Source organism: Oculina patagonica, chromosome 9 (assembly GCF_052425735.1).
Source record: "Oculina patagonica isolate OP01 chromosome 9, crgOcupat, whole genome shotgun sequence".
NCBI classification, from domain to species: Eukaryota; Metazoa; Cnidaria; class Anthozoa; order Scleractinia; family Oculinidae; genus Oculina; species Oculina patagonica.
The window spans coordinates 14,766,814-14,791,385 of NC_135766.1; the positions used below are offsets into that span (position 1 = coordinate 14,766,814).

Below are 24,572 nucleotides of genomic sequence, written 5' to 3' on the forward strand. Positions count from 1 at the left end.
GCGTATAAACCTTAACTTTCCAGGGACGGCGTTAACTTTTGGGTTTAAAGCGAAAGATTTTGAAAAATTTAAGACTTTAGTGAAGAATATTATTCTACATGACACGAGCGTGGGACAAAGAAAAAAATCTGAGTCCCCGACGGGAATCGAACCCATGGCCTCCCAGATACCGGTTGGGGGCTCTAACCAACTGAGCTACGTGAGACTCGCTGTGAGCTAGGCCATTTACTAGGTTGATATGTGACACGCGTCCTGCATATTGCTAGGATCAGCAATGTCGAAATCATCAAATTTGTAGTAAATAATAAAGATGGTAGATTTTAAGCTCGGTGATAAATAGTGAAGAATATTATTCTACATGACACGAGCGTGGAACAAAGAAAAAAAAACGAGTCCCCGACGGGAATCGAACCCATGGCCTCCCAGATACCGGTACCGAGCTTAAAATCTACCATCTTTATTATTTACTACAAATTTGATGATTTCGACATTGCTGATCCTAGCAGTATGCAGGACGCGTGTCACATATCAACCTAGTAAATGGCCTAGCTCACAGCGAGTCTCACGTAGCTCAGTTGGTTAGAGCCCCCAACCGGTATCTGGGAGGCCATGGGTTCGATTCCCGTCGGGGACTCGTTTTTTTTTCTTTGTCCCACGCTCGTGTCATGTAGAATAATATTCTTCACTATTTATCACCGAGCTTAAAATCTACCATCTTTATTATTTACTACAAATTTGATGATTTCGACATTGCTGATCCTAGCAGTATGCAGGACGCGTGTCACATATCAACCTAGTAAATGGCTCAGCTCACAGCGAGTCTCACGTAGCTCAGTTGATTAGAGCACCCAACCGGTATCTGGGAGGCCATAGGTTCGATTCCCGTCGGGGACTCAGATTTTTTTTTCTTTGTCCCACGCTCGTGTCATGTATAATAATATTCTTCACTATTTATCACCGAGCTTAAAATCTACCATCTTTATTATTTACTATTTAAGACTTTGTATGGAAAATTTTGGCGGGAATTACACAGGAACTGCGCACGCGCGGTGCGTTTGACCGCTGTGTGGCGGCTACTTGTGATGGAAGCGGACATCATGGAAGCGTGGAGCGACCGTGGACGGCTCGGACGACCGTGGACGTGGACCGGAACAGGGAGAATTCGAGCGTAATGGTCAACTACCACAGACAAATCGTAGTGCAGTGGATTGAAAATGAGCAGTACGTATTTATTCAATGCTTTCTTTTCTTAAAAAGATGTTATTTGCAATTAAGCCCTGTGGTAAGCTTTCTCCCCAAGGGATTTCTCGTTCTATTTAATAAACTCTTAGGCAAGGCAAAACTATCCAAGGAAGGTGTTTTTTGACGGTAAGCAGCGGTAAGAGGACGTGGAAGACACAAAAGGTTGGTATGACGGAACGTGTTTGTTATTTCTTACCAGTTCAAAGACCCTCCAACGGCCCGCCAAATATTCTGGACTGACACTGCCGTGACAGCAATATGTAACGCAATATCTGCAGATACTATCTCTGTAAACTGATATTTTCCTTACTAGGACCACCTCCGGAAATAACATGGAGTCCCCTTCAGATGCTAAAATAACAGTACTTTTTCAATTTCTGCAGCTTTCTTCGGCTTTTTTAAAACACAGTACCCCCACCTTCCGAGAAGAAGTACCTCCAACACAAAGATCCTAATCTACTTCCTGAGGATTGTCCCCGAGAATTATCACCATGCATGAGATACCCACTGTATTTAAACATGAGGTATGCTTTATAGCTAACAGAGCTACTCTCAACACTTAAAATTCTGAAGATAAATTTACTATTGGGTTTAATTCATGTGATACAGAATGTATTTGTTACATGAAGAAACAAACAAATGTCCCTTGGAACTACAATTTTCGTGAGACTGAAGAAGTACAAAGTAATAAATTGCTGAAATCCACAGCTACTGGGTCATCTATTCGAAAGTACAAAACTATTTGTAGTACAGTATTTACAAAATAGTAAATATTTTAAATCTACCACGAATATTTTAAATAACCAGAAATAAGCCAGAATCGGTATCATGTACTTAAGCAAATTTTTGCCCGAAGACAAGAGGTTTCACAGTTTAACAAGAAGTTTTCGTGTTTGATGCTGTACAAATGGAATTTTGCTAAAAATGACAATAGAGGAAGATTTATTAAGCGATAAACTTGGAGAGATTATTTAATGATGCCATGACAGTCAGTATTCTTGCCTATAAAATGTTCAAGATTAAATGTTGATTTTAACATAAGCTAACATAGAAACACTCGAGTAAAGACTATAGGCTAAAACATCTGGCAACAATGTACGTGTTCAGTGGAAAGGTACCTTTAAGGTTTCGCAGATTATGTAGCTCTTTGCGTGCCAGTAAAGTTGTACTTCTGATCGGAATCGGATGTAGTAGAAGAGCTGTAACTACTCGAAAGATTCTTTAGCCTTGGAAGCTTGTCTTGTCTTACTGTCGAAGAACAGTGGCGAAAGATCTGATCCAAATGATTCTGAGCTGGAGCGGTTTCTAACTCAAAACCTCTCTTCACAGCGATGTCAAGAGCCTGACATGCAAAGTCCTTAGCTAAGGCGTAACTCTTCTTTAAGAAGCAAAGTTCTGAACGTGTCATCAAATACTTCACTCTTGCAGCTACGGGATACTCTCCTAAATGGTTGTGACTGCGCTGATATTCTTCAAGGTGTTTCTCCGCCTGCCTTGCACACTGCTTCTTCACCTTTTTACACTGGCCTGGTTGGGAACAGCCTGCCGTATTAGGAAGCGAAAGACGCGCTAAGTAGACCAAAGCAAAAGTTTGTTTCGCTGTATACATTTGGGTTTCATCAGCAAGTGCTCGACACCGGTCGATGCACTGACCAAGAAATTTGCACGCCTCTTTGTTGCAGCTCTTCGGTTCGCTTTTCACTGTTGCAAACTCCATAAACCAGCGCGCTTGTTCGTAATCAAAAAAGGCGAGAGCAAACTTTGGCATGGTCAAATTGACGCTTTTCAACCGCTCACTACACTCTTTTGCGTCTTCCAGGTATTTAAACGCCTTCCCCAGCTTCTTTCTGGGCAGCCGCCGAAAAATGCTTGCCAAAGCAACATTTCCCAGTGCTCTCAACACATCCTGTAACGCCCCACTGATCAGATTCTCTTTGTCATTGTTTACAATGTTTAAAGACTCTGTGGCTTTCCTCTTTGCTGCTGTTAAACATTGTTGATATGAAAGTTTTACACTCTCTTCCAACAGGAGAAAACTTTTAATGGCTGGGTGAATGTCGTATTTCGAATGGAGTCGATTCAAAGCCGTTTCAAATTCTTGCCATTTTCCACTGTCGCGCAAAGGATACAGTTCATCAACTATTTCACGCATTCTGTTAAACACTTTTTTAATCTCTGGGTCAACTCCGGGCGACGGCAGCATAAGTGGCTCAGATCGTAGAGGAAATAATCGCCTACGAACACTTTGGTCAAAGATCGAAGCTTCGTATGGGCATTCCTGCAGTACATAGATTACGTTCCCGTCTCCAATAGCCGTAATAAAAGAATCGTACAAGGTGATGTTTTGTGCATTAGTTCGCGAGCTAATTTGGGCTTCTTCTTCCACTTCTTCCGACACCACAACGGCAACACCGTTTGCAATTTGAATCTTCTTCACGCGCTGGTCTGATAGTGGAACGATGATCGTGCTGTTGTCGCCGATTACCACATTACCGCCATTGTAAACTTGGACGTCATATGTACATTTCACGGCGTTCGACGGCTTAGGCTCGCTTCTCATGACATCGTCTTCTCGATTCTCGTCGAGATGGAAATCGCTGCCATCAGGGCAATCTTGAATTTGGATGTCGTCCGGATAATCGTCCTTTCCTGAATCGTCGTCCTCCTCTCCCGACGTGTTTTCAATGGGGTAGGTAATTTGCAAGCGAAATATGGTCGTCCATCTTTCAATGCGTCCTGACAATGAACTGAAAACTCTACCCATGGTTTCTGTAGATTGAAGATGATTTTGGATCGATGGACAGGAAGAAGTCTGGCAATTCCAAGCGCTGAGTGAGACCTAATTAGAACATGAAAATGGAACTGATCCCGGCTGAGCAACTGTTTTGAAATACGTGAATATATCGTGAATATCAGCCCAGAAGGTCGGCTTTCACTTCGCTTTATATTAAAGTGACAGATGATTTGCGGTCCATCGGGTGCTGATTGGCTATCACAGATTGCATGATTGACAGTGATATTAGTTCTCGGAAACCACAACGTGACTGTCCACTGTCTCGATGTGATCTGATCTAGATACAGGTTCTCGATACAGGTACTTTTAATAATTTATTCATGTCCTAAGTTCATGGAAATAAACTTTTGAAGGCGAGAACATGATATGTGCTTTTTCGTATACTGTGTTGCGAACTGATTTTTGCAGATATTCCAAACTCATATATTCAAAGACTCCCGCGACAAAGAATAGATACGCAGTCATTCAGGAAGGCATTGTACATTGTAGCTGTGACTGAACCCTTGCCAAATATTTATGTGCATTAAGGTGAGCGTTTGTTCATGTTTGTTTTGGTAGACGTGAATGTCGATCCAATATAGAGGAATTCGACGTAAACTGACAGGTGATTTGTCGTCTATCGATTGCTGACACAGGAATTCAAGCTAATGAATCATATGTGATGATTCTTGTGATGATTCACCATTCGTGTGGGATCATAACAAATCATATTATGATGTTATTTTGGCTGACAAAATCATCTCTCAATCACATTCATGGTGCAGTGTGTTCACATTAAATCATCTATGGAATGATAACCCTGATGTCATTTGAGGACATAACATCATTTCTGGAATCATAGTTATGATGTGAAGTATGAATTGGCATCATGTTTATAATCATAACATGATGTCATTTGAGGACATAACATCATTTCTGGAATCATAGTTATGATGTGAAGTATGAATTGGCATCATGTTTATAATCATAACATGATGTCATTTGAGGACATAACATCATTTCTGGAATCATAGTTATGATGTGAAGTATGAATTGGCATCATGTTTATAATCATAACATGATGTCATTTGAGGACATAACATCATTTCTGGAATCATAACTTATAGTTCTTTTAATTGTAAGGTTACAATTAATCAATACCTTTTTGCTAGCTTATATAGGCTGTGCAGTTGCTATGCTTCAATGGTGTGGAATCAGTCACCTTTTTTAAACATATGCATGAGGTTAAGATGGGTGAAAAAAAACAAGATTCCCTTTATAATGCCCTGCCATTTAAAAATTGGAGAAGGAATTTTCAAGAAGCCATCCTTCTATTTTTGAAATCAAGAAATGTTGTGAGGCATAAATTAAAAAGGGAATTTTAATACCACATGTTGCACATCGCCAATACAACTTGCTCCTGTAAATATTACTGTACGTAATTTACATTCAGAGTGAAAACCATCGAAACATACATGTGTAGTTTCTACACAGTTACATACCATTTGGTTCTGTCAATATGCATAATTACAAAATTCCCAATTAATTTCTTTTTCTGGTTTTCAATTAAAGCTCTAATAGCAAGAAATGTAAATTAAGTCCCTTATTATTACAAGTTCTATCAAATGGAACTTAAATTTAAAAAGGACGGTTTATAACAGCGAATGCATCATTTTTGCTAGCTTTTTAAGGCCTTGTTGTCTGAAAGCCAGTTTAAATTAATTTATGTTTTCTACACTGGTACTTTCTATTTTACTTTCTTAACTAGCAGGGTAATTTACAATTTATAAGTATAGACTGAGGTCACATTTATTGCACAATAATGTTTTAACTTGTTTCCAATACCTGAAAGAAGTTTTGAGACAATCTGCTTGCCCAATAACGGTATGATTATCAGATGATATAGCTAACCACAATATAAGCAGCCTATTACTAACATTGTTACATGTCAACTGTCATTCGCATTGATTTAGTTGATTGTTCTTTTTTCAAGAATTCGGTTGATATATTTCATTTGGTTTACAACAGGAAGTATTATAGAAAAGTTTCGACAAAGAACAATCCAAATCTGTGATACTTCCCCTTTATGAATGCTTTGACCTTGAAAATTTATGCAATTTCTTTTTCTTGCACAAATTTTCTTTCCCCCCTCAATTTTACCCACTCAAAAAAATATAACATTCCACGTACAAGTGCCAAGAACTTTAGACAGTACATCCCTACATGCAGGTATATTTCCAAGATTGAATGATATATAAAGAAGCATAAAGAAATGTCACCAAAACTCAAAACATGGAAATGTCAAATAAAACCAAGTCAAACATCAACAACCTTGCATTCAAAACTACACATAAGTGCATTTTCTCTGACACTTTTTCCAGCTACTTTTTATATCTTGAATTCTTTAACCAGTTAATCTGTTATTAACATAACAATTTTGCCACCTTCAAAATTAGAGTTACGTACGTACTCACTACAAAATTAAAGAAACTGATGCAAGTCTCTTTTAAGACTTTAGTCAAGGGGCTCAAATGTATGACAGTGCTTAATCAGCAAGATGCAATAAACAACATGTTTTCATGGCGTCCTGTTGCTTAACTTGCTGAAAATTGAAGAGAACATATACAAGTCAGTGTGACAATACATGAGTTCTCAGTTATCACCTTTATTAAAGCTTGCAGAAATAAGTTTCTCCCTCCCCTTTATTTATTCCCTTGTGAACAAAAGAGCATTATTTTTATCAATCATTCCCCCCAACTGGCTTTTGGATCCAGGGACCTGATTTCCCTCTTAACTGCATGGTCCCTGCTACATGATAGCAAAAGGATTTTTACATGTGAAGGATTAATTCTTGCTTCAACTGAGCATAAACACAACAAAACACTTGGAATAGCTAAGTGAACGCACAGAGTTTGTATCTTACATTCCTCCCAAGGGGAACAAAACTATGTGACCACCTTTCATTTGAACACATTCATTTCTATACAATTGTTTTTCTTAGAGCAATTTATTATAATTCTTAGAGCATATCAGCCTTTCCTCACATTCTGATAACTGATAATCGCAGATTACACGGGCCTTAGGTATATGTGGGTCCAAGATATATGTACCTCAAGATGACAGACCAATATTATTTCTCCCACCTGACTGACAAATACATTTTTCTATTATTGGAACTCATTAATTAAAATTAAATCCAAATTCAGTTTCTTTTACTGTTGATCCCATTAAAAAGAAATCCAATTAAATTGCAGGAAAAAATAAGCCTGAAAGAAAAGAGCATTATTGTTCATATCTGAGTAAATCTCACACACTTCAGCTACAATGGAAAATCATCAAAAGTTTTTTTCGCATTATTCAGTTCAAATAAAATAAAATTAAATTAAAATAAATTACTGTATTGAAGTGTCAATGTACCTAGTACTGGATTGCTCATTGATGACACTGTAAAATGCAGGTCAATAAACAGATTCTACAACATGATCATGGAAAGAAGTCTCTCTCTCCCTTTATTTATTCTTCAGTTAAAATAAAATAAAATGAAATTAAAATAAATCACTGTATTCAATTGTCAATGTTCCTAGCACTGGATTGCTCATTGGTGACACTGTAAAATACAGGTCCATAAACAGATTCTACAAACAGAGGCTTTTGACAAACAATTAAGAATAAAAATCAGAGATCGAATAACGTCTTGACAAATGGTTCATCATTTTCAAATTCTAAAAGTCAGATTCTTACTAGTTTTACTATATTGAGAAATTATGCGTGTGAAAGTCTCCTTGCATATGATTAAAGACTCTACAATGTGGAATGTTGAGAGATAATTATGTACTAAATAGTTTTGCTTTAATTGAGTCAGAATGGCTTCAGTTTAGGTTTCATTTCTTTGATGAAGAGCAACACTTCTTTATTCCACATTGTAGAGCCTTTATTCATATGCAACCAGACTTCCTCATGCATTCTAATATACAAGTAAAAAATCATATAAATCTGACTTTCAGAATTTGAAAATGATAAGCGATTCATCGAAAGGTCATTCAAAATTTTTATCACTGATTTTTATTCTTAATAAACAAATACTGAAGAAAAGAACAGAAGTTGTTTTAAAAAACTGAAATACAGTAGAACCCTGGTAACTCAAACTCAGATAACTCGAACAACCCTGCTAACTTGAACTAACTTACATTTCCCTTGGACCCCCTTTCAAGTCATTTTTACTCAGTTACCTCGAAAACCCCGCTAACTAAAACTGTGTTTCGTGTCCCTTCAGAGTTGGAGTTACCGGGGCTCAACTGTATCTGTAAAAAAAAATGAAATATCATCAGAAAAGGAGTAGATAGATATCTCACATCTTCGACTTGATAACAGCTAGATGCATGTAACACTCAGTTGTATATTACCCTAATTTTCGCCCTTGAAATTAATATATGCTCCCTTGATCACTGTAAAAAGGGGAATGTGTCAGGGCAATCACTGTTTGCAAGAAACTTGATAAAATGACAGGTCAAACCACAGTTCGTGACATCACTCTATTTACTTAAGTTTGCTACTAGGTTGTAGTTCCTCTTGACTTCTGTCAAGACCACCCTGCGAATCATGCGCCTGGCATTTACGATATTATCACCTTTGTAAAAAAGGCCACTGAGGGCATGAAGACCGGACGACTGGTCCACAGAATGCTTCGGATTTGCAAAACGATACCAGTCAAGGAACACCAAGCTGTGCGTCTTTCGTTTGGGAATTCCAGTTGAACTGTCAGTTAAGTGAACACTAGCCTTGAAAAAAAAGGTGACTTTTCCAAAGTACGGTGCAGGTGTTTCAGCTCCTTGAAGATCACGATCCACACAGTAGCAAAGAACATTACTACCTCGATCCGTTCTATTAAATTGTGATGAAAATAGAGTGCCATTGACATTGCATCTGGCATAGATGTCGATGCGTGGCTCCACCAGCAGAAATGCATCCTTGTACAGTTGTTCAAAGTACATCTTGAGGTCTTTTAGAAAGGATACTTGAATTCGTTGGTTGATTTTCTGTGGTGGAAGCAAGACAACAGGCCAGGTGGAAAAGGGAAATTCTTCCAACTCAACCAAATGGAAAGGGTCACCTGGTGGAAGCATGGTGGAGTAACAACTTACCTGTCCAGTGAAGAAATCCTCAGCTGCCCTTCCAAGATATGCTGTTTCCTGTAGAGAATCTGGGACAGAAGGGGTTTCCAGTAAAGGTGTAATGGCTGATGGAATTTGTTCACGGAGTGAAGTAGGGAGGACAGGCATAGGCAAGTGGTCAGCACAGTGTTGTAGAAAAAAGTGGTTGAAGATCTGTTCCTCTACTGACTTACCACTAGTCAAGGTGTCACTGAGTTCCCCAATTCGTCTTTCATACGGAAAGCACCACCAAGCAGATGGAGGACCCCAGTTCAAAATCTGGTCAGGCAGGTGAAGAATCATATGGTAGTTTACGCTTACAGAATACTCACCAAAGATTTTTGCATAAAGATGATGGTGAACTTGTAGCAGTTTCTTCAAATGCTCAATATCACTGTGATTTAGAGGATCACGAAGAACAATTTCACAAGCTTCTGCTAGAGTACGAACCATTTTGTACGCATCTTTACTTACCTCTCCCCATAGACAGACTCTTGCAAAAGAAATGATGAAATTTTTCCATTGTTGTGCAGTTATACCTCTTCCAGATGATTTATTTAGCATCGTGTGTGGAAGGCGGCCGACATCATAAGGCAGTCGCATAGAACTCATTCTTCTCTGGAAAGTATCCCTGCCATTAGAAGTAATGAATTTCTCATCCTGGACTATAATTGCATTGCCTATGTCTTCGACAAGACCAAGAAAGACATTATGCATTGGATCAACAAGGAAGTTGTCAACAGTGTTAAAATAAGGGAGGCGAGATAATTCACTGTATCTAACACCACTCACCTTTGCTATGGCATCCGAAGCATGTTTGCTTGATGCTGTTTGATACTTGTCCATTGCAGCTCTAACTTCTTTATCAGTTCTAGCTCTTGGCATGCTTTCCGTGACAAAGGACATCCTTCCGGAGGCACCAGCTGTTCCAGGCTCTCGTTTAGCTTTCTCGTGGCACTTGTCACATGGTTTATTGGCTTTATGACTCAGAAATTGTGAGAGCTTCCTTGATGCAGGAATGTCACCAAGAACAGGTAAAAGAACGGCACGGCTTATGAAGGTCTTCCCAGGCATGACAACATCTGTTACTTTTACCCCAGTATATAATAAAAGAAGATCATCTACAACTGGCTTAAGGAAGCTATTGATATGACGCTGAGCCTCCTCTGGGCCAGGAATAATACCAATCAACATGGCCCATTTTTTCTGATGGCGAACACATCTTGGCAAATTAAGAACTGTCATACAGAGAACCCCACTGGAGTGAATTGCACGTGAAAAAGGATTAAAGAAATCAAGATACAGTAGCAATGCTAAATTATGCTTATGCTGCAAAAGAGGTTGGTTATGGTCCTTTGGATCCTTGAGAAAAATTCTTAAAACCCTCCCATCCCACATGTCCCGTAATTGTCCATCACCAGAAGGATCTGGACGTTGTTGTATAAGCTTGACAAACTCTCTGTTTTTGAAAAATAAATTAATCCACTTGGATGGCGCTAAAAAAGGAAACTTCTTAAAAGGTACCCACTTCTTCTTTCCAAAAGACAGATTTTCACAATAAGCCAGTTCAGCCCTACAGAGTTTACCAAAGAGCTTGTTCTTACAAATTGCGGGCTTTGTGTCTCCATTGGCACACTTCCTAACAATTTCTGATTGTTTGTATAAGGCATTACATTTCACATTTGGACAGACTGCCATAACTTCACATTCATTAAATACCTTTAAATTTGAAATCAACATTAGATCCTTTAAAGTTTTGGGGAAAAGTAAGTGAAGAGGATGCTTAATCAAGGCAAGAATGAAATTAATAAGAGTGATTATCAAAGAGAAAAGAGCATTAGAACAATTGTAGTTTAGTTTTAACTTAATAAGAAGGTGGCATATCCACTGAACAATTGTGATGTTCTCCTGATGTTGATCTTCAGATTTCTCTGTGACTTCTGTTACAGCATGATGGAAGTCTTGATGCATGAAAGCTTCATGCCTAGTTTCCTCTTCTTCCTGATTCTCTGAGCAATCTGTCATGCAAAATTTAGAAATGACAATAAATTTATCGTTGCGCATAAGACTGACTCTGCAAATATAAAAAAACTGAGAGTGATACAGGGTTGGAAATAACGGCCAGTGATCGGTAATTACCAATCAAATTTAACAGCCAGAAATTAGATAACATTATTTTTAATAAATTGAGAAATATATATATATATATCAGCCCGCTTTGCCCGGCTGAAATTTCACATACCATTCTGTTTTTCTTTATCTATAACCCTGCTAATATTAGCATTTTGTGCATTAATTTTTACCCTTTGGTGCCATTCTGTATTTTTCAGCTATTTTGTATGTTAGTATATCAGAATGATGATTTCATACAGAACTTAACAATTCAATAGCTAATTATATAGCTGACAGTAAATCCTATATTGTCAGTGCAGCTATTTTACCTTAATTTCTGAGAACTGTCCAATTTGGGATATAATTATATAGCTGTCAGTAATTAATCCTTTATTGTCAGCGCAGCTATTTTTCCTTAATTTCTGAGAACTGCCCAATTTGGGATTAAATTTGGATAGTTTCAATTAGGACTTTCAGGTAAAATGCACAAACTGTCCAATTTAAGAAAAGTTGGACAGTTTTGTCTCAGCGAATCAAATCGAAGAAAAAACAACAAAACATGCTTGTCTAATTTGGAAATAATTAGATTCAAAAAATTCATCTAACGGCCTCTTAGAATTTTGGCTGCCCTCTGAATTTTTTTTGATCATCAAATCATTTCCAAATTGGACATCATGCCTGTAGTCCAATTACGTACACAAATGTACCATAAGGGTAAAATTGAACTGAACTCAATTGAGTGTTGTAAAACCAAAGACAAAGTAATAATTTAATATTTATTTACTCTGGCCAATCACGAAGCCAATAGACAATCCAGTGAGCCAACCAAAACTCAAAATGCATAAAAATGTAAATAAATAGCCATTAAAAGTAATTTTTAATTCACTAGTTGTTATGCTAATTCTTACCAATAGGCAATTCATCATCTGTAGTGCAAATTTCACTAGTGCTGTCATCATCAGAGATTTCAACTTTATCTATAAATCAAAATGAGTTGGGTATAAAAACTAAATCAATGGAAGTTGCATACCACTAGAGGACACTACCATCTTCACATCAACTATCCAATTGTAGCATTATGTAGTATGTAGGATGTTTGTCACAAGAACCTTGTTTAAAGGCCAAACTACCTTAAATCTCCTATAGCTCAGTGGTAGAGCATCCGAAGTACTAATCGGAAGGTCATAGGTTTGACTCCTGTTGGGAGCACTCTGATTCTCTTTTACGAGTATGCCTGGTTCGCTGACTGCAGAACATTATCTTTCACAATTGAAGACATTTCAATAACTTGTATTCAAGTGCAAAATTAATACTGTGGAATAACCCTTCAATAAATACCTTCCTGCCAACTGTAAAACAACGTTAATAATACAGTCAGTTTTATCAATACCTTTCAGAACAACTTTTCCTGTAAATTGAAATTCGTCCCAACTATCATCATTGCCACTTTCTTCAGACAAATAGACTTCATGATCTAGAAAAGTATACACTCAGTTCAATGTCTCCAAAAAATATTTAGTAAATATATTGCATAGATAAATTATAGCTATCAAATTTCTGTTAAAATTTTTCACCAAAGTACACGTATATTTTATGCCCAACTTGAGAATGTAGGTTGAATCACAATAAAAAACATTTACTTGTCCTCAAAAAATACTGTAAAATAAATAAAATACATTTTTCAACAATGCTCCCAACAACAACCTCTTCATCTGACAATGAGAAACCATACCCAAGAATTAAATCTACAGTAACACATGCAGTAACCTTCCTATACAGTAATTCTTCAAGAACTCAAATGTCATTCAACTTTATTCACCCAACAGTAGTATTGACATGTATCAGTCATTAAACATGGGGTGACTGTATTCCAGAAATTAAATCTTATTAAAATTTTGTCACCCCAAAGAAGTACATGTATGTGCACATCAGTCATGCAAGCATGGGGTATCTGTGATTCAACTTGTGAGTGTTCACATTAAAAATACATCTCCACAAGAATTTAAAATTCAAAATACCTTTTGCAACAATGTTCCCATCAACCTCCTCAACTACGGATGAGACTTCTCCTTCTGAAAAAGTGAACAGTAATGTTTTTCTAATTAGTCAATATTCCAGAAAATTATTAAATCTTGTTCAGATTTTGTCAACCCACAGAAGTATGTACCCATCAGTCATACAAGCATGGGATGTCTGTGATTCAACTTGTCAATGTTTGCATTAAAAATACATCTCCACAAGAATTTAAAATTCAAAATACCTTTTGCAACAATGTTCCCAGCAACCTCCTCAACTACGGATGAGACTTCTCCTTCTGGAAAGGTTAACCACAATGTTTTTCTAATTAGTAAATATTCCAGAAATTTAATCTTATTCAGATGTTGTCAACCCACAGAAGTACATGCCCATCAGTCATACAAGCATGGGGTGTCTGTGATTCAACTTGTGAGTGTTCACATTTAAAATACATCTCCACAAGAATTTCAAAATCAAAATACCTTTTGCAGCAATGTTCCCAGCAACCTCCTCAACTATGGATGAGACTTCTCCTTCTGAAAAAGTTAACAGTAATGTTTTTCTAATTAGTAAATATTCCAGAAAATTATTAAATCTTGTTCAGATTTTGTCAATTACCCCACCAAAGTATGTGCCCATCAGTCATACAAGCATGGGGTGTCTGTGATTCAACTTGTGAGTGTTCACATTTAAAATACATCTCCACAAGAAATTAAAATTCAAAATACCTTTTGCAACAATGTTCCCAGCAACCTCCTCAACTATGGATGAGACTTCTCCTTCTGGAAAAGTGAACAGTAATGTTTTTCTAATTAGTAAATATTCCAGAGTTGAGAAAATTATTAAATCTTGTTCAGATTTTGTCAACCCACAGAAGTATGTACCCATCAGTCATACAAGCATGGGATGTCTGTGATTCAACTTGTCAATGTTTGCATTAAAAATACATCTCCACAAGAATTTAAAATTCAAAATACCTTTTGCAACAATGTTCCCAGCAACCTCCTCAACTACGGATGAGACTTCTCCTTCTGGAAAGGTTAACCACAATGTTTTTCTAATTAGTAAATATTCCAGAAATTTAATCTTATTCAGATGTTGTCAACCCACAGAAGTACATGCCCATCAGTCATACAAGCATGGGCTGTCTGTGATTCAACTTGTGAGTGTTCACATTTAAAATACATCTCCACATTCAAGAATTTCAAAATCAAAATACCTTTTGCAACAACGTTCCCAGCAACCTCCTCAACTATGGATGAGACTTCTCCTTCTGAAAAAGTTAACAGTAATGTTTTTTTAATTAGTAAATATTCCAGAAAATTATTAAATCTTGTTCAGATTTTGTCAACCCACCAAAGTATGTGCCCATCAGTCACACAAGCATGGGGTGTCTACTTGCGAGTGTTCACATTTAAAATACATCTCCACAAGAAATTAAAAATCAAAATACCTTTTGCAACAACGTTCCCAGCAACCTCCTCAACAAGGGATGAAACTTCTCCTTCTGGAAAGGTTAACAGTAATGTTTTTCTAATTAGTAAAGGGGTGTCAAATGGTAAATGCGAGACTTTGCGAGACTGATATCTTTGCTGCGAGCCCGAGACCTTTTGCGAACTTTTAAGTCTTGCAAAAGAAATCGAGACTCCGAGAAGGGGTCAACGAAAAATTCGAGACGACGAGACCCTTGAAATTTGGCTAAAATTTTGCGAGACGCATTTTTGGAAGGACCGTTCACCACCCCTTAGTAAATATTCCAGAAACTAAATCTTATTCAGATTTTGTCAACCCACAGAAGTATGTACCCATCAGTCATACAAGCATGGGATGTCTGTGATTCAACTTGTCAATGTTTGCATTAAAAATACATCTCCACAAGAATTTAAAAATCAAAATACCTTTTGCAACAATGTTCCCAGGAACCTCCTCAACTATGGATGAGACTTCTTGTTCTGGAAAAGTTATCAGTTGTGTTTCTTATTATTTTCAAATCCCACTGTAGCATTGGTGCATCAGTCATATGGGGTAAGCATGGGGTGAATGTGATTCAACTTGTGAGTTAATTTGCATTAAAAAAAGAAACATGTACATGATATGTTCTCAAGAAATGATAGTTCAAAATACCCTCTGCAACAATGTTTCCAGCAACATCCACATCTGTGGATGAGAGGTCATGTTCTGGAGAAGTTTACAAATGTATTGCTTTTAATATATTCCAAAAATGAAATCTAATTCAGTTTTTGTCAACCAACTGTATTATTTCTCCATCAGTAATATAAGCATGAGGGACTGTGAGTCAACTTGTGAGTTTTGCAATAAAATGTGGGGTTACTGTGAGTGGACTTGTTATTGTTCTTACTAATTTATCATCCTCAAAATAGGTTTTGCAACAAGATTAAATAATTGTATTCAATATTTAATATTTATAATTTTGCATGTACTAAAACCTGAAACATGACAAAACCTAGCTTGCTAACCAGCAAATAAAAGCTACCCCAACAAATAGGAGTGGAACTAACCTCAAGCAAACTTTAATAAAAGCTATCTGCATGCAAGTCAGAGTAAAAAACTATACTGTCTACGGGACAACCCAATTGTTTTATTTGAAAGGGGGAGTGGACAGTTACCACAAAAAATCCTACACAGAAAAAATAAAAATAAAAAAAGGCTCAAGGGTAGCCATGAGTAAAAACGTCAAGTAGCAAGGAGAAAAAATCATTTACAACCTGGAGGTAAAAAAAAAAAACATCTTGACCTGAAAGATTGCCAAAAAATAACTGTCCATCCCCAGCTGAGTGAAAAGTATTACATGCCAGTTACTTTAAGGAAGGCAGATAGTCAAGCCAAATGACAAATAAAAACATTAAAACTCACCGGGCAGGTATAGAGTGCGGTGCCGTTTAACAGTGTTCCACGAGCGTATCTTCCCATCACAGTCAGAACAGAAGCATTTCCTTTTCGACATTAAGCCGTTCGGAATAAATTTAACCGAACTCTAGTTCTAAAACAAAGCCATTTAACTTGCAAAAAAAACCCATTCAAATGAGGAAAACCATATTAAATTCACTTGAATGAAACAAACAAGCTACACAAAGTGAAACAGTTTTGCCCCCGCGCGTCGCAGTTTTCGCAACATGACGCGTACTTTTTTCCTTTAGCCAATGATAGATGGACACCATATCGAGGAAGCCAATCAGAGATGACTAGTTCGTGAAGAGGCGCGAAAATCGCGCCAGCATGACGAGATCATTGTATCCAAATCTGCGAAAAAAAATTTTTTGTTCGTAATTTTGCGGTTTTCCGGGGTTTTCCCGTATTTTTTCTGAAAATGCCTACGCCAGAAGAACTCGTACAGGAAATAATCAACGACCCTCGAGCGAGGACGTTGTTAGAGGATTTAATTTCCAACACAATGGCGCCGAAGGTAAGTGCTACACTTCGCAACATTTCAAGTGTTACGGGAATAAAACATGTCATGAAACTTAAATGGTTTTTGTCCTAAAATTAGTATAATTCTCCTTTCTATTTTTAGGAAGTAGCTCCGTCTGAGGCTATACCTTTGGTAAGAAGTTCATGTTGCAATAAAAACTGTTAATGTAAAAAACAAAAGTTAGGTTACGAACGCTAATAAACCTATAATTAAGCTAGCCGAGCTAAACAGTCAGAACAGTGCAGAAAATGATAACACTGAGCAAAAGTCAGTTGCGGTGAAAAAAGGATTTCCTTTGCTAAGAAATAGGAGAGACCGGCTTTTTTAAAAGAAAAGTCGAGTTGAACTTAAATTGGTCTTATCACGGTTTTCGACATTTCGACGAGTAGGCAAAGCGGGAAGAGATTACAGTGTTTGTATGGGAATCCGACGGCAAATATCTTTAACAGAAATCTTTTTCCGGACTACATATGAATCATTAAGTTAAGATACTTGACAAAAGTTTTTATTCGCCGAGTTTGAAGGATTTATCTGGGCTAGAAAGAGTTCAGTTACGTTTTTTATTTCCTATACAATAACATTTGTCTCTTTTTTCCCGCAAACTGACGTGGTTCGCGGGGAAAATTATAGACAAATGTATGGAAAATAAAAAATCATTACTGAACGCTTTGTAGACCAGATACATCCTTCAAACTCGGCGAATAATAACTTTTGCCTAGTATCTTTAATTTACAATTCATAAGTTGTCTAGAAATCAATTTTTGTAAAGGATATTTGTCGTCGGTTTCCTATACAAACACTGTAATTTCTACCGATTTGCCTACTCGTCAAAATGGCGTCGAAAACCGTGTTAAGGCCTAGATTGATCCAGACTATTGACTTCGGAAATAAATGCATTTACACCGTAATCAACACCGATACAATTTTCAGTATTTATTTCGCGTTTATTTATTTAAAACAAAAGTAAACTTTCAAACAATAATAATAAGCTTAAATAAGAAATGTCAACTTGAACTTTAGTAGATCTGGACTAGTGACTTTAAAAAATTAATGCACTACACCGTAACGAACACCGATACAATTTACAGTATTTATTTCGGGTCAGAAATATATTAACGAGACACTTCGCATCGATCGTCCTTTGATATCTTACAGGATTTTCTAAAAGATGCCTGGACCGAGTTCAAAGAACAGCTTGATCCACAAAATGGTAGGAATATTCCTTTCACAATATTTTTACTTTAAGAAGTAAAAAAAGAAATCAGCTTTAATAAGCTTACTGAAAAAGTAAATAAATATTCTAACCTTTGCATCTGTAAACTTTCAAAAAATGATTGTCTCTTTGGAGGGTTCGATAGAACATATCACGAAGAACAGTTTGTTTTCCTTTAGTCCCATGGTCTGAAGTCAACGAAGACCTTATCGAGGAGATGGTCGATTACATCAGAAATGTTTGCCGATTCCGTGAAAGGGACGACAGGAAAAGCCAGTCGCCGCCCACAGATAAGGTGATTAGAGTGAGAGTGAAACGTTACTACAGGGCAAAAAGACAACAGTCCATGACGGCAGCTTCGCCGGAGAAACGGAGGAGAAGGCGGTTCCAAAACCGCAGGAATCGCCTCACGATGGTAAGATGCCGCTAAATTTTTTAACCGAACATCGCAGTAAGCTCACAGCTTGTAAGAATATATCGCAAATTCACAAGGTGCCACCATTCTTAGTCCCTAAAACAAAAAAACACATAATATTCGAGTCATTAAGTGTTCATGAATGAACCTTTACACTGTGTAAATATTTCCCGCGCGCGGCTGTAAGATGAGTTGACTCTTCAGCTGTTCAGCCGACCCAGATTCATGAGCTATATACCATTAAGTTACAACAGCAACTGTTACTGTTTTGGTCTCTTACCTTTATGTATCGTGTGGGCGATAAATATGCGAAAACTTCTCATTTCACTAACAGAGGCTAACGTAATGGCGCTTTGCCAGCTTTGGCAGGCCGATTGATTCCTGAGAGGTCCGCCTTGATAAACTTTCGACCCAGTACATTTTGTCTGTGCCGTTTTTGTCAGCGGTTAACAGAAGAAATCGGTTGTACTTTGTTGTTGTTCGTAAAGATCGAATAATGTGTACTGGACGTGTAGACTTTACACCGTGGAATGAAAGCAATGGTAAGAATTTATAATTAAGAGTTGTAACTTTGCACTTGAACAGACCAAATGTAAAGGCTTTTCATTAATCGATATATATTCTGCTTTACCAGTTGGGGCAGTGATTTTTAATTTATTCAGACTGATTCACAGAAGCAAATTCCATCATTCAAAAGGAAAAAAAATAGCACATTATAATTAACAATTTAAAAAAAAACATGTATATTTATATATTGTAATCAATAACAGTCTTCTCATTGGCTAAGAATCTAAGGTTTACACTAGAAACCAGCACAATCTGCAGCTAGCAGATTTGAATAATTTCTCTAGGTACAATTAATCCTCAAATCCTTGGGACACTTGAAGGAATATTAATAGTGCTCAGTGACAAACCTTTTTGCATGAACAACTCATTGTTTAATTTTCAGAGCCCCCTCCCCCCCAAAAAAACAATGTTGGGATATTGACTGATGGTATGATGGATAGAAATCAACAGAGCATTGGGGGTGGGGAGGGGGAGGTCAATATATACAATATCAATTTTTCTTCAACTTAGTTAATTGTCCCGAGACTTTTGTCCAAGATTGTAGGTTGTGTAAGTTTCTTTAATGTTGTAGTAATATTTACGTACATATCTCTTATATTGAAGCTGGCTAAATGTTATGTTGATAACAGATTAAAGTGGTTAAAGAATTCACTATATCAAAGTAACTGGAAAAATTGTCAGAGAAAATACAATTTATGGCCAGTTTTGAATGCAAGGATTGTTGATGTAAACTTTCAAATAATGATTGTCTTAATGGAGGGTTCAATAGAACATATCACTGTTTAATTCTCCAAGCCCCCCTTCCCCCCAAAACAATGTTGGAATATTGACTGACGATAGGATGGCTATAGAAACCAACATGTTGAGATAATTGTCCCAAGAGGCCTAGGTGGGGAGGGGGAGGTCAATACAATGTTGAGTATCGATTGGTCATTGATTTCAATTGGCCAATGCAAATCAATGGCAATTAACTAACAAGGCATCAACTGATTTTCCAATCATCAATTTCATTGATAGTTCAAGGACAAGCCCTAGTAGGTTATTGCTATCTTAGTCCCTACATGATCTTGTAATAAGCACACAAAGCTTACTTTTTTCACTTACTGCATGCCTACCTCATTAAGGTCATTGCCTTAAAATAGAGCTGAACACAGATTTTTAACCATGCAAGCTTTGCCTGCTGGTTTTTTGCTTTAAGCCCGTGAACTTTAATTTTTAAGTAAAAAAGTGGGTCACCATATTCGTTTAGGAGCAGGAAGCCCTTGTATTTTTCATATTCCTTAATTATTACATGAAATTTTCGCGACACGTTAATTTCGCGATTTTGAGGTGCACATATTTCACGACACTTAAATTTCGCGATTTGGCGAAAAAGTTTTATGTTGAATCACTTTATTTTCGAGATTTTGAGTAAGACACAATTAACATTCCCTTGGTAATGGTATTTAACTTGTTCTTGAATTTTAAAATAAAAAAAACTTTATCAAAGGAACAATAACGTCAAAATTAACAAAAACGCAAGGCCAGGACTAAATCTCGACAATAGCAACAACAAAGCAGTTCTCACAATGTCTACAAGTAGGTCATGCTGTACGTCTTGCACCTATCCTGTGCTATTAATAATAACTTATTTTTAAACTATTTTTTTTCAACTACAATAATTATTATAATGGTTACAGTACAGTACAGTTAACAAATTAATTTTAACCATCAATCAACATATCCTGGCCAGCTCCCTTAGAACAGGGTTTTTTGGCCATGTTCGGATTTGCTAAGATTCACAATATTGAAAAGTTTTGATGTCAGCAAGTTTTTGTGACGTTATAAGTTTAAAATTAATGTAAATTTTTCAGGAAAAGGATAATACAGTTCTTGCTTCTAAATTAAATGCACTTTATTTGTGGTGTTAATTTAAAAAAAAAATAATAATTGTTATGGGTGTGAGTTTTTCTGGTCACATGACATACTAAATTGTCATGACTATGGAGAATGGAGGCAACCCCAATATTGTTATATAACAAACATGGTCTAAAACTAAACCAAGGATACCGGTAGTCATGGAGCCCAAGATATGATAGTCAGAAGTCATCCATAACAACCAGGGTCTTTTCCTTTAACAAAGCTCAATAATGTTGTTGTCTTTGATTGATTTAATGTGGACAGTATGGGTAACATATATGCATGTCTAGGTGTTTTTTGGTATGTATTGATGGATGGTTTGCTCTTTTCTTTTTAGGAAAAAAGAGATATGGCAATGGGAGAAGCCATGAGGGAGGGTCTTCTTGAGGGAATGACAAAAGCTGACATCCAGAAAAAAAGAAAGGAAATAAAACCTGTTGAAAACACATTGGTGAATGTACCTGACAGTGATGATGAAGATGCGAAAAAAGATCTGTTACTCAGACGGAGGCTTTTTCTAAAAAAGGCAAGATCAGTAGCAAGTTCCCGAAGAGTAAGGGGACGGTTGCTGCTTGAGGCTGTGGAAAGGCCAGGCAGTAGCCAGCTTCAAGTAAGCAATCTTCTGGAGCTGGCTGAAGCCAATGTGCCTCTCCAAAAGCCTCAAGTAGTACCTTCCCCTCCTGATCCTTATTTTGTTCCTGAATCTCCACTTTCTTCGAGCTCTCAGGAATAGGGCTGCAACGACACATTTTTTTACTATGTACATATCTCAATGCAGGAGCCACCATATGATACAACATTACACACAATTGACAACTGCTATAATTTTCTCTATTCTGTTGGTAACCCAGTTTTTTACAATTTATCAGCAGCAAAATCGTATTTGCAAAGTGAAGTTTTCATGAGCTACATGTTTTGCTGTGTCAGTCGAAAACAAATTGTTCCATCTTTAAAGAATATGTGATCAGAAGTGATGTAGAATGGAACTTCCTAGTCACTAGTTTATAAATCGCTATTGAGGGCTTTGACATGGGTAAAAAATCAGTAAAAACAGTAATTTCTGAATGTTAATTTCAAAGAATATTTTAATGTTTGGTGATACAGTCGAAGCTCTCTTAACGGACACTCTCGTAAGCGGACAGCTCTACTTACGGCCACCTTGTTGGAAACCCCGTTTTTACTCCCATACAAACTCTGTATTTTTACACTCTCGTAAGCGGACATTCCCGTAAGCGGCCGCGGACACTTTACGAGATTACGATTTAGACTTTTTCTTTATTTTTAAGCTCCCGTAAGCGGACACCGCAAAGAAAATCATATAAAAAACCTCTGTATCTTGTATTAATCAATCAACTTCACATCGCCGTTCGTCACAATGATTTTACTGTAATTACAGTACCGTATTTCAGTGTTTGTTTTGTCGTCATCCATGTCCGGTTACATTTCGAAACACCACTAAGTTGCATATTACCATTATGTTAGCTGGGCAAGCTCCCGTAAGCAGCCATCTATCCCCTACACCTCTAGTGGCCGCTTACAAGAACCATTCTCGTAAGCGGCCAGCTCCAGTTGCGGACACTTTTTTCGCGTCCCGAGGGTGTCCGCTTATGAGAGCTTCGACTGTACTCATATTTCGTTAAAATACCAATATTCACATCTGACAAATAATCTCATGATATGATTCACCAGTGTATCGTTGCAGCCCTACTCAGGAATAAGGTTGTTAAGGTAGCCTTGATTTGAAATACTGCAAAAGATTCTTCTAGCCAACTAGATTTGTCAGCAACAAAGTTGATTTATATATAGGTAGTTGTATATGTACCTTATTGTGACTTTTTTTGCGGGAACTTAATTTCGCGAAAATGGAAGGGGCATATTTCGTGGGACTTTAATTTCATTATTTGGCAAAAAAAATACACTTGAACAAAATTTTTTTGGAAAATCGCGAAAATGAAGTCCAGCAAAAATAAGTACCGGTAACAATAAGGTACTTCACTCAATCCAGTTGCAAATTATTGTTTTGCTAGCAGTATTATTAAATCCAACATGCAGTTCAGATGACACAGTGAAAAGATTTGTTAACAACTGAGAGACAATCATCTCCCAGTGGGGGAGGGGGGTACTCATTTTTAGGGGATTATACATTTTTGATTCAAGGTTTTTTTCATTGGTAGGATAATTATTTTTTTGGTGGATTGATTGAACTATGAATTCCTGCAGCATAGTTCTGCAAATGAAGTACAGAAAAACTTCTTTGTCTCCTTTCTGCAAAGTTAGGGCCAGAAATTCAGCATGGGAATTTTGGGGGTTAATTTTTGGTCGCTGGATTTTGTTGGAACCCCAGGAATTTTTTCCCCAGGGAGTCTTGATTTTTGCCCCCATTCGATCATCCCTGTTACTTGAATTCCCGAGTACCCCCTCTCCCTGGGAATCATCTCAAGGCTATCTTAGCATCCTTAAATTACTACTGTTAGAGAGGGTAATAATTACAGAAAGATACTGTGGAATCCTGATCATTCAAATGTTCAAGAGAAACCCATATTGTAAAAGTTTAAAGAATCACGTGGGGGTAGGGTTACAGTGTTCAACTGAGACAAGAGAAGTAAATTTTGAACTAATGTTCAAAATTATTGAGGGTTTGATTAATCAGGATTTCACTCTATACACAGCTAGCTAGCTGTCCCACAAACCAGTTAAGATTGTCATTGTTGTTACATTAATGCAGTATGCAACACATCAAAAACACTGAAAGTAGCCAACTGGAACATGTAAAAAATCATTTTGTGTATTATATGACTGGATTTATGAAACCCAAGGTGTATGAAATTTTAACCGGGTCAAGCACAAATCTCTGTAAACATATGTTTTCCCCCCAATAGATAGATATGATGTTAATAGTTATAGACCTCTCCAAAGAGAGGTCTATAACAACTTATTTTTTTTTTTTTTTTTTTTTTTTTTTTTTTTTTGAAGATAAACACACTTTATTGATACACTTAAAAACACGTACATTACTTACAATTAAATACACTATTGGAGATTATACAATGTTATACAATGTTACTTTTCTTTTACATGATAAAAAAAAACACGACAAAAGTACAAAAAAGAGTCCATGCATTAACTTATAGTATTACGGTTTTTTTTTTAAAAAAAATACACTTCGTTATTGAGAGCAATTTTTTTTTTTTAAATAAATTCGCTACAGTGACCTTGTATTATTATTATTATTATTTAAAACAGCTTTACGTTTGAGCACATCTTTCTAGTTTCCATTGTACCATTAGTTTATTGGCGAGTTCATCTAGAGACATTTCTTTCTGAAGATATTTTGAAGAATAGATATAGTATTTGACCAAGATGATGAGCAAATCTAGCCTGCGTTTTATGGGTTCCGAAAGCACATTAGTCGCGTGACCTGTGTCATGAAAAGCAATTTGCTCTTTTGAGAGTGTTACCTCAGTACCTTGACGATCATTGAACCATGATATAATTTGTAAATAAAGTTTTACAGATTCCTTGCAGTCGATAAACGTATGTTCTATTGAATCCGCATTAAAACAATATATACATTTATCGTCTTCGGCTAGGTGATATAGTTTGAGTTCTTTCTTCGTTACAATTGTTCTATGCAGAAAACGAAAACAAAATTGACGAAGTTTATTGTCCTTTGTGAAGCGATATATATCTTGAAAACTTCTAGTCCATTCACCAAGTTTTTCAGGGAATTTACTCTGCCACTTTTTTACACCACT

The 24,572-nt window shown here is 36.9% G+C and overlaps 4 protein-coding genes and 2 long non-coding RNA genes across 55 annotated transcripts; 3 read left to right on the top strand and 3 right to left on the bottom strand.

The window, feature by feature from the left end:
• The first annotated feature begins 1,173 nt into the window (after positions 1-1,173).
• LOC144666794 (uncharacterized) lies at positions 1,174-1,665 on the top strand. The gene is made up of 3 exons (XR_013573229.1): positions 1,174-1,221; positions 1,332-1,404; positions 1,626-1,665. It is a non-coding gene; the product is annotated as an uncharacterized LOC144666794 (long non-coding RNA).
• Positions 1,666-2,377: 712 nt separating this feature from the next.
• On the bottom strand, positions 2,378-4,281 carry LOC144664966 (uncharacterized). Its single transcript, XM_078526160.1, has one exon. It carries the CDS (start codon positions 4,004-4,006, stop codon positions 2,378-2,380), a length of 1,629 nt encoding a protein of 542 aa, XP_078382286.1. The 5' UTR covers positions 4,007-4,281.
• Positions 4,282-5,289: 1,008 nt separating this feature from the next.
• LOC144665947 (uncharacterized) lies at positions 5,290-16,316 on the bottom strand. 50 transcript variants are annotated; one of them, XM_078527237.1, is made up of 13 exons: positions 16,168-16,316; positions 15,418-15,471; positions 15,192-15,245; positions 14,747-14,800; positions 14,538-14,566; positions 14,271-14,295; positions 14,022-14,075; positions 13,776-13,829; positions 13,538-13,591; positions 13,296-13,349; positions 12,668-12,751; positions 12,186-12,254; positions 5,290-11,183 (listed from the first exon to the last, which is right to left on the bottom strand). In XM_078527237.1, exons 1-13 carry the CDS (start codon positions 16,256-16,258, stop codon positions 8,548-8,550), a joined length of 3,312 nt encoding a protein of 1,103 aa, XP_078383363.1. In that variant the 5' UTR covers positions 16,259-16,316; the 3' UTR covers positions 5,290-8,547. The 50 variants fall into 50 exon arrangements, with proteins under 50 accessions (XP_078383363.1, XP_078383366.1, XP_078383355.1 ...); XM_078527240.1 differs by having other exon boundaries at positions 13,538-13,562; positions 13,801-13,829; positions 14,271-14,324; positions 14,513-14,566; XM_078527229.1 differs by having other exon boundaries at positions 14,271-14,324; positions 14,513-14,566.
• Positions 16,317-16,588: 272 nt separating this feature from the next.
• LOC144665951 (uncharacterized) lies at positions 16,589-18,633 on the top strand. Its single transcript, XM_078527282.1, has 4 exons — positions 16,589-16,717; positions 16,826-16,855; positions 17,879-17,933; positions 18,116-18,633. The coding sequence occupies exons 1-4, from the start codon at positions 16,622-16,624 to the stop codon at positions 18,364-18,366; spliced, it is 432 nt and encodes a 143-aa protein (XP_078383408.1). The 5' UTR covers positions 16,589-16,621; the 3' UTR covers positions 18,367-18,633.
• LOC144665957 (uncharacterized) lies at positions 17,642-21,163 on the bottom strand. The gene is made up of 2 exons (XR_013573094.1): positions 18,632-21,163; positions 17,642-18,447 (listed from the first exon to the last, which is right to left on the bottom strand). It is a non-coding gene; the product is annotated as an uncharacterized LOC144665957 (long non-coding RNA).
• On the top strand, positions 18,784-22,247 carry LOC144665952 (uncharacterized). The gene is made up of 2 exons (XM_078527283.1): positions 18,784-18,893; positions 21,155-22,247. The coding sequence occupies exons 1-2, from the start codon at positions 18,882-18,884 to the stop codon at positions 21,548-21,550; spliced, it is 408 nt and encodes a 135-aa protein (XP_078383409.1). The 5' UTR covers positions 18,784-18,881; the 3' UTR covers positions 21,551-22,247.
• Positions 22,248-24,572: the final 2,325 nt, after the last annotated feature.